General features: G+C 42.4%; 1 protein-coding gene across 1 annotated transcript in view; it reads right to left on the bottom strand.

The window, feature by feature from the left end:
* Positions 1-8,701: 8,701 nt before the first annotated feature.
* Positions 8,702-10,184, bottom strand: part of LOC130284453 (chemerin-like receptor 1) — a 36,373-nt gene continuing 34,890 nt past the window's right edge. Inside the window, exon 3 of the mRNA XM_056534809.1 lies at positions 8,702-10,021. Within this exon, the coding sequence (XP_056390784.1) occupies positions 8,922-10,004 (1,083 nt within the window). The 5' untranslated portion in view covers positions 10,005-10,021 and the 3' untranslated portion in view covers positions 8,702-8,921. The remainder of the gene's footprint in view (positions 10,022-10,184) is intronic.

The following is a 10,184-nucleotide window of genomic DNA, read 5'->3' as shown; positions in this document are numbered from 1 at the left end:
AGTTAAATTAACCCCTTATCTACCCCCATATGTAAAGGATGGTTTTTTTGTTTCAAGTCCCATACAAGTATGTGGAACTTCCGGTACCTAACTCCACAAGCTCCGCGTCGCCTGGTGAATGCGTCAGTCAGGCTGGCAAGCCACATCTTCCACACATTCCATGCCCCATCGGGATATGAGGACGGGATATGAGGTCAGCAAATGAGGTCGGGATATGGGGACTGCATATGGGGATGGGATATAGGGACGAAATATGAGGTCGGGATATGGGGTTGGTATATGGTTATGGGATATGAGGATGGGATATGGGGAGGCATATGGGGATGGGATATGGGGACAGGATATGAGGTCGGGATATGAGGTTGAGATATGTGGAAGGGATATGGGGAAGGGATATGAGGTCTGGATATGAGGTCGGATATGGGATGGGATATGGGGACAGGACATGAGGACGTGATATGAGGTCAGGATATGGGAACAGGATATGGGTATGGGATATGAGGACAGGATATGGGGACGGCATATGGGGATGGGATATAGGGACGGAATATGAGTTTGGGATATGGGGACAGGATATGGGGATGGGATATGGTTACAGGATATGGGGAAGGGATATGAGGACAAGATATAGGACGGGATATGAGGTCAGGATATGAGGTCGGGATATGAGGTTTTGATATGGGGACAGGATATTGTTACGGGATATGAGGTCTGCATATAAGGTCGGATACGGGTACGTGATATGAGGACATCATATGAGGTCAGGATATGGGAACAGGATATGAGGATGGGACATAAGGACAGGATATGGGGACGCATATGGGGACGGGATATAAGGACAGAACATGAGGTCGAGATATGAGGACAGGATATGAGGAGGGAATTTGGGGATGGGATATGGGGTCAGGATTTGAGGACGGGATATGAGGACAAAAGCTTCCTCATTTGTTGCGTTTGGATGTGTAATATATAGAATAATACATAAATTTAGGTGCAGTACTGTGGTAGATGTAAACAGTAACATAAAACTAATCCTCAAAATGATGTTAAAATTGAGACATTAGCCAGTATATCCTTATATGAAGGACATACCTGAGCCGCACACCAACGCCAAGGTTTCTCAAGTGGCACGGGACCTAACACTAAACCTACCTGTGCCGTATAGGCAATACCAGGGGCCAGTGGGCAAATACAGCAGCATGAGGTCCGACTCACAGCCTGCTCCCAGTTAACTCCAGTGTGGCTAAGCACACATACAATGGGAGGAGGGAGGCAGACTATAAGCCCCACCGAAGTTGGCTGATATGTTGCCGGCCTCACAGGTGCACCAAAATGCTGCTTATAATAGTGATTAAGGCACATTAGATTTGGAGTTTATACACCTCCAAGTACAAGATATGAACAACAAGCAAAAAAAGTGGATTCAAATGGCAGGAAATGCTCAACCCCAAATGCAGTTGTGCATATATATTGGGGAGCAGATCCTGCACTTGTGGTCCTTTGCTAAGGGCAATCCCCAGTTTAAAATGCATACAATGGGGGATGCCTGCAGCAGACTACAAGTGCCACAATGGCATCCTACACTCCATGAAAAGTGTGTATGTGTAACATATAGATTAATACATAAATGTAGGTGCACTACTGTGGTAGATGTAGACAGTAGCATATGACTAACCCTCAAAATGATGTTAAAGGAGAACTCGAGACCATAAAAATTGTCCCCCATAGTGCCGGCATTAAAAAAATAAAGATGTACATACCTTCCTCCGCTCCCCCGGGGCCTCCGGTAATCAGCTCCAGTCTCCGCCACAATCCACTTCCTGGTTGCCGGTGGTCGGATTTATCAGCCAATCACCAGCCGCAGCGCAGTCTGACTCGGACGGCGATAGGCTGAGCGGCAGTGTGACGTTTTCGGCCCCGGCCGCAGGTGCCGGTGTAGTGAAGAATTTGGTGTCCTGAAGCGTTTTCACACTGCCGCTCAGCCTATCGCCGGCCGGGTCGGACTGCACTGCGGCTGGTGATTGGCTGATTCATCCGACCACTGGCAACCAGGAAGTGGATTGCGGCGGAGACCAGAGCCGGTTACCGGAGGCCCCGGGGGAGCGGAGGAAGGTATGTACATCTTTATTTTTTTTTACTGCCGGCACTGGGGGGGACAATTTTTATTGTCTGGAGTTCTCCTTTAAAATTGAGACATTAGCCAGTATATCCTTTTATGAAGGACATACACATACACAAGGGCAGGATCTGCTTCCCCAACATAAATGCACAACTGCATTTGGGGTTGAGCATTTCCTCCCTTTCTTGTTGTTCATATCTTGTACTTGGAGGTGTATAAACTCCAAATCTAAAGCACCTTTTTCACTATTATAGGCAGCATTTTGGTGCACCTGTGAGGCCGGCAACATATCAGCCAACTTGGGTGGGGCTCATAGCCTTCCTCCCTTCTCCCACTGTATGTGTGCTCAGCCACACTGGAGTGAACTGGGAGCAGGCTGTGAGTCGGACCTAATGTCGCTGTAATTGCCTACTGGCCCCTGGTATTGCCCATATGGCACAGGTAGGTTTAGTGTTAGGTCCCGTGCCACTTGAGAAACCTTGGCATTGGTGTGCGGGCTGCGGTATTTCCTTCATATAAGGATATACTGGCTAATGTCTAAATTTTAACATCATTTTGAGGGTTAGTCATATGTTACTGTCTACATCTTCCACAGTAGTGCACCTACATTTATGTATTATTCTATACTTGATATCTGAAGGCCTGTGATGTCCCCAAGATTGTGTTTACCAAAATGTCGACTTAAGTTGGACACCTTAACTACATTGTTTTTTGCGTCCACTGAGTGGCGCCAAAATTTTATTCTTAAGGGAGTTCTTTATGTGTCCAACATATTGCACATTACAAAGAGTGCAAGTGGCAAGGTAGATGATTTTATGCATATTACAATTAATATGAGTTGATGAAATATTCTTTGTTCATAACAGAGGACGTAAACTTGGGACTATCGGTCATGTACTGACAAATACTTAATATTTTCTGGCCACACTTAAAGGGGTACTCCGGTGCTTAGACATCTTATCCCCTATCCAAAGGATAAGGGATAAGATGCCTGACCACGGGAGTCCCGCCGCTGGGGACCCCCGTGATCTTGCACGCGGCACCTCGTTTATAATCAGTCCCCGGAGAGTGTTTGCTATCACGCCCCCTCCCATAGGCTTGCATTGAGGGGCGGAGGCGTGACGTCACACGCCGTTGGCCCTGTGGTCGCCGGTAATCAGACCCGGAGCGAACACGCTCCGGGGACTGATTATAAACGGGGTGCCGCGTGCAAGATCATGGGGGTCCCCAGCGGCGGGATAGGGGATAAGATGTCTAAGCACCAGAGTACCCCTTTTTTATATATCAACTGGCTGCAGAAAGTTAAACAGATTTGTAAATTACTTCTATTAAAAAATCTTAATCCTTCTAATAATTATCAGCTGCTGAAATTGAGTTCTTCTTTTTTGTCTGGCCATAGTGCTCTCTGCTGACATCTCTGCTTGTCTCGGGAACTGCACAGAGTAGAAGAGGTTTGCTATGGGGATTTGCTTCTACTCTGGACAGTTCCCGAGACACGTGTCATCAGAGAGTCCCAGACAGAAAAGAACAACTCAACTTTAGCAGCTAAAAAGTACTGAAAGGATTAAGATTTTTTTTATAGAAGTAATTTGCAAATCTGTTTAACTTTTTGGAACCAGTTGATATATAAAAAAAAATATTTTTCCTGGATAACCCCTTTAAAGCTCCCTTTGTATTGAAACCATCTTGGAACATTTTTGGCCAGATCTAATCCCTTGCTGCACTCAAATGCATTATCCAAAACAGATGAAGGGTATTGTTGTGTTTTTAAATGGGCATGAAATTTCTCTGATTCAGCCAAAAAGGTACTGTCCTGAGTACAATTGCAGCGTAAGCGGTACCATTTTCTGTATGGTAGATTTCTTACAACATGCGGAGGGTGGCAGGAAGTTGCCAGAAGGATAGTGTTCCCTATAGCTGATTATCAGAATGAATAATTATGTCAAGAAACTGTATAGAATTCCCTCCAAATGATAATAATTGATGCCTTAAATAGTGTAGGTCAGAGACAGCCATGGAATCTATGGCACCTTACACAGCTCTACATAAACTAATAAGAACTGTGTAATGTGTCCACCTTGTGGTGTTGGCGCTCTGGGACACTGGGATGTCCCTCTATCAGCATGATCATGTTGGTGCTGGCTACATCTGTATCTGCTTCTACAGATGATGTGGAACGCTTTCAGGATTTCTCCCTTTATCAAGTCCAAAGCAAATCTAAGCTCACAAGCAGAAGACACAGGTTACATCTCACAAATATGCAGGGGTTAAGACAATAGATGTGGAGAATTCACACTAAGATGGGCCATAAATTGTCCTGCTATAGGAACATAGACTAAATAGATAAGGATGAGAAAAAGGGAGAGGGAGGGAGAAGGAGAAAGACTGTAATTAAAGGGGTACTCTGCCCCTAAGACATCTTATCCCCTATCCAAAGGATAGGGGAAAAGATGTCTAACCGTGAGGTCCCACCACTGGGGACCTCTGCAATCTTGCATTCGGCACCCACCTCTTTGAGCTGCATGCCGCGCTGCCAGCTCACAAACTGCCAGGTGCCAACCACGGGGCTGGAGTATCGTGACGTTGCGGCGAGACCCCCGCGGTCAGACATCTTATCCCCTATCCTTTGGATAGGGGATAAGATGTCTTAGGGGCAGAATACCCCTTTAAGCAGGACACAGTGAGATGTAAAAGAGAATATAGTACAGCACAAGTTATAAGTAATTTTGATAATGAGATAAAAAGCTAAAATGCCCATTGAGTCCCCTGTTTTTGGAATAAAATTTTAGCTTCAAATGTCTTTCTCTCTTGTGTGTTTTTGAAATTCCCTCTCAGTATCTTGATTGTAAGGTCATGTATGGAGTGGCCTGTTTGGGTAAAAGGGTGCCCAACTGGGGTGCAGTAGTCATTTTCTTTATGGCGGTTGATGGAATGTCTGTGTAGGTTCATCTTTTCGTTAAGTTTCCGGCTGGTTTCACCAATGTAGCATCCTATATCACACTTGGTGCATTGTATTATGTAGACCACATTTGGGGATGTGCAGGAGTATAGTCCTCTAATGTTATATGTCTTGTTGTTGTGGGTGGCTTCCATCTTGGTGCACACATGTTGACAGAGTCTCTACAAAATTCTGTTAGTCCAGTAAAAAAGGTATAACAAGATACTGCGAGAGAGAGAGAGAGAGAGAGAGAGAGAGAGAGAGAGAGAGAAAGAGAGAGAGAGAGAAAGAGATATTTATCAAAATCTATCCAGAGGAAAAATTGCTGAGTTGCCCATAGCAACCAATCAGATTGCTTCTTTAATTTTTCAGAGGCCTTTTCAGAAATGAAATGGCCAACTCAGCAACTTTTCCTCTAGATAGGTTTTTAATAAATCTCCCCCATAATGTCTACATTTACAATAGTTACCACAGCAACCATTCCTGTGCATGCAGCTGTCGTACAGCTATTACACCAATAAACAGTAAGCCTGTAACATGCAACCTTCAGGAGCTGTGGGTAGCTCAGAGAGTTAGCTATGACCCAGGGTATATTAATAAATAAAATAGGACAGCCAGCTCATTTTCAAGTTGAGATTTCTACTCAGTACATTAAAATAAGAAATAAAGATGGCACTCACCATTGTATAAAGAATCCTTGTTCCTTCATTCCAAAGTGTAAACATACAAACAAGCAGCGTAGAGTAAACACAGGAGGAGCAGGGCACCAGAGTACCACTGCTAAAAGAGATTCCGGCGGGTTGCTGGTGATTGAATGGTCTCCCATCCCCACACTAAGTGTCAACTGAGCCCTATCAAGTAGTCCCAGATCGACTCTATCTATTTGAGTTTTTATTAAGTTAACTAGTTGCTTAGTTTCTAGTGATATTTGGTTTTAGTTTTATTATTCAGGGATAGATCTAGGGATAAATTAGGGATAACTCCCTAGGAAAATATTTTTGTATTTGTTTCTGTTTATCATTTTTTGCTTTAGTTCCTGATTTCTATTATCATTGTTCATTTGTTCCATCATTCATTCATCGTCATCTGGTACCTCTAGTCTATTGGTGAGCTGGTATTCATGTTTTATATACTTTCTGGCTTGATACTGTATAGGCTTTATACATTTTTTTTAACTCTCTGCTTGTCATACTGTCATACACTTTAGCCCTGTTGTAAGTCCTGGGGGGTATTTGAGTAGAGGCAGTAACAGTTAGGACCAGGAAAGGCATCATTATACTTCTGCCTAATTTAATTTCTCTCTATTAACTCTCTTCCTGACCACTTACCATCGACGTTGTAGACTTTACAAGGAAATTGATCTTGCTGTAGTGTCAAAAGATCTCGTGATGGCTAAATCTTACAGCAGCTATTAGATATTGACATTCATTTGCTCTCATATCATGTTGCAGATTTCAGTAGTGATTAAAAGCATAAACTCAATAATACACAGACAACTGTTAATTGAGATATGTAATAACTATTATGTATAATCAACATAGAGCATAGAAAATAAAAGATAGCCTTAACATATAACAACCAGAGTGAACATAGAGAGCAGATGAACTACACATTAACAATAATAGTTATCATAGCACCCTCTGCGGTCCTATTAACATTGTAATTCTAGCATAAGCTGCAGCTGCAGCTATACTCACACAAACATTAAATACACCTAGAGACAGGTACTGAACGGTAATATATTTTTATGAAAGCTCACTGTATAATATTAGAGGAGTACTCCGCTGAAAAATATCTTATCCCCAGCCAAAGTATAGGGGAAAAGATGTCTGATTGCGGGGGTCCTGCCACTGGGGACCCCCACGATCTCCAGGCTGGCAGCGGCAGAGTACGGAACATGGAAGCTTGGCGCTACCGTGTTTGTGACCTCACGCTACGCCCCTCCATTCATGTCTGTGGGAGGGGGCATGACAGCTAGTACATAGCTTTCACGCCTCCTCCCATAGACATGAATGGAGGGGGCATGGTGGCTGTAGCCGCCAGTCAATGTGGAGTTTGCTCCATGCACGGATTACTGGGGTGCTACGCCGGAGATCATGGGGGTCTCCAGCTGAGGGACCCCCTGCAATCAGACATCTTTGGATAGGATAGGAGATAAGATTTTTTTCGGTGGAATACCCCTTTAAGGACCATTTCAGCACTAGAGAATTTTTAAGGGGACTTTAATTTATATTCAATTTCCAGGAATAAAATCACCCAGCTTCAGTGAATTAAATAAATGATAGACTGGAAATAGTTGTCTGTGTCCTTCCAATAATACACATGTATTCTGGAGGAGTTTATTGGGTGCAGGATGTGGAGTAGTGTATGTGTCTTTATGGAAATCGCTGCATCAGTCACTAGTGAATGACCTTATAAATGGGTCAGAAAAGGATGGGACCAGGCCTATAATAAAAATGGTATAACAATTAAGCATCAAACTCAATGGTCCTTATTTACTATGGTAAACCTGTTGTGTGATGTGTCACAATATTATTGTGAATGAATAGTGTATTTATTTTGTCTCTAGTTGCAAAAATCATTCACAAGGGCCTTGTGCTTTAACTGGTTGCATATGTACCTATTTTTATCTATTATTTCATATTATTTTACCAACACAAATAAAATCAATTTTTTACCTAATTTGGATGTTGTAAATTATAAGACCTAGAGCACCATTGCCTAGGGTATAGGCATATTTTTGGGCAGACTCGGTCTTTATACATGTAGAAACCCAAGTGAGCCTTCTAACCCATATTTGTGAGCTTATGCATTAAAGGGTTACTCAGCCCATAGACATCTTATCCCCTATCCAAAGGATAGGGGATAAGATATGTGACTGTGGGGGTCCGGACGCTGGGACCCCGTGATCGAAGATAGCAGGGGTCCCAGCAGTCGGACCCCACAATCAGATATCTTATCCTTTTTATTTAGGACAAATCAGAGTTAATGCTCGTGAATGATAGACCTCTAGATTTGACCTATGCAGATGCTCCTTTTAAATGCAAGTCATTGCTTAACCATTTGGGCATCCAAGAATTCATGACATTTTTTGATTTTCAGAAACTTAATTTGGATACCCTTATTAAGCCTTTCAAAATTAACAGGCCTGGAAGCACACAAATTTAAAATAAATTTGCCAAACTATTTCTGTCACGTAATTTGTTGTGTAGGGTCTGATGAAGGTCTAGAGATGTTTTTTGGGATTGAAACTGAAACTCAATTATCATTTTATGAGCTATGGTCTGGTTACCTGAATTACTACACCTTATATGTACTCCTGTACCGCCATTGAAGAGATTATCCAGCAAATTGTTTTTTAAAGAAAATCCCCCACACCCTCTTTTATTGCAACACCCGGTCCACTTCAAGAGCTGCAGACAATATGTCACATTGCTACCTACCGGTTGAGGTGGGACACCGCTGTGGCCATTGATTGGCAGAGCAGCAATGTGACGTATTGTCTGTGGTGAAGACTGGGTGCCATGATACTGGAGGCTGCAGAGGGAGTGAGAGAGGTAAGCAGAGGCTTTCTTAAATTTAGCAGACAGCCCGCACACATTTCTTAACTTTGACACGTCATGACACGTCACGTCCGAAGAATTTGCACCAGCTGCCAATCACTTGGCTCAGGTATGGAGTTAACCTTGTTTATTCCCATACATAGTCAAAGGTACAGTATGAGCTTCACATATTAGATTGTCTATTCCGAAGCAAAGCAATGGTGTATGAAACACAGGCAAAATACAGAACAGTTGATATGGTCACATATAGGTGATGGTCATTTTATGGTAGCATAGTGAATCCAGATGACACAATGTCCGTTTAGTAGCATCTTCTGATGCTACTTATGAAATTAAGAATTCCTGTTCGCATCTGCCCACCGCTCAAGACATAAACAATGGGGTTCAAGCAGCTGTTTGTATAGGTTATGTTGATCAATAGTGGAAGAAATTTAAAGATGTTGAACGTGGTTATGAGATTCATATTGTGAACCGAAATTAATAACACAATCTCTGCTATGACAAGTGGAGTCCATGTTATAAAATACACCATAATGATGATGAGAATGATCCGATAGAGCCTCTGGGGATTAACAGTCTTGGATTTTCTCACATGTACAGCTATAGTGATATTGCAAATCATTACAACACCAAAGGGAATAAAATATCCAATTGTAAATAGAGGTATCACAAACCACTTTAACATAAGTTTGAAATGGGTCCACAAAATGAGAGTCTCCTCACCACCACAACATGTGTCAGATGAGCATTGTTCAATGTAGGGGCTCAACTTGGTGTACATGTCTCTTGTAGCATTCTCACTACTCACATTATACCCAGTGTTGACTACAGTACCTAAGATGTTATCCTCCACAAAGTTGCAAAGTATCACTTCCCCAATTTTTACTTCACCAGCATAGTAGAACACTGGGAGAGTAAACAGTATTGTAATAAACCAGATTAAGGAACAAATCAATACAGAAACACGTTGGGAGATAAATCTGAGGTGGAACATTGGTTTTGCTACAGACAATACTCTGGTGATATTTAAGGCGATAAGAATGTAAATACTGGCATACATATTAGCAAATAAAGAGAAGATATAAAGTTTACACATGTGCGGCCCGAATGTCCAGGTGCCCTTAAGAGTTGAGATGGCGTGAAGGGGTAAGATGAGGAGAGACAAGAAGTCAGCAATGGCCAAATTCAGAAACCAGTATTTAGATTTGTGTTTCTTGATAATAAATCCAATAAAACAGATGACAACTGCATTTCCCACCAATCCCACCAGGCAGGTCACAATGGACATCACAAAATTGAAGTACTGAAGTGCAGATGAGTCATGGTATTCAAGGAGAAGATGTATATCCACAATGGAATAACAGAGATCATGGGACAAAGCCATATTTCCAGTGTTAGATCCTAAAAAATGAGCACAGACATTTAGTAAGAGTCCATCAAATTCGGTGATTGTTTTTGTAAATATCTGTTTGAAATTTTATTCACACCTTTTATTGTTCCTCAGGAACCTTTAACTCACTTGCTTTGGATTTCTCAAGTCAACTAGCATGTAAGTGTGGTTGAT

Source organism: Hyla sarda, chromosome 8 (genome assembly GCF_029499605.1).
Source record: "Hyla sarda isolate aHylSar1 chromosome 8, aHylSar1.hap1, whole genome shotgun sequence".
NCBI classification, from domain to species: domain Eukaryota; kingdom Metazoa; phylum Chordata; class Amphibia; order Anura; family Hylidae; genus Hyla; species Hyla sarda.
This window is presented reverse-complemented; position numbering and strand designations above follow the sequence as displayed.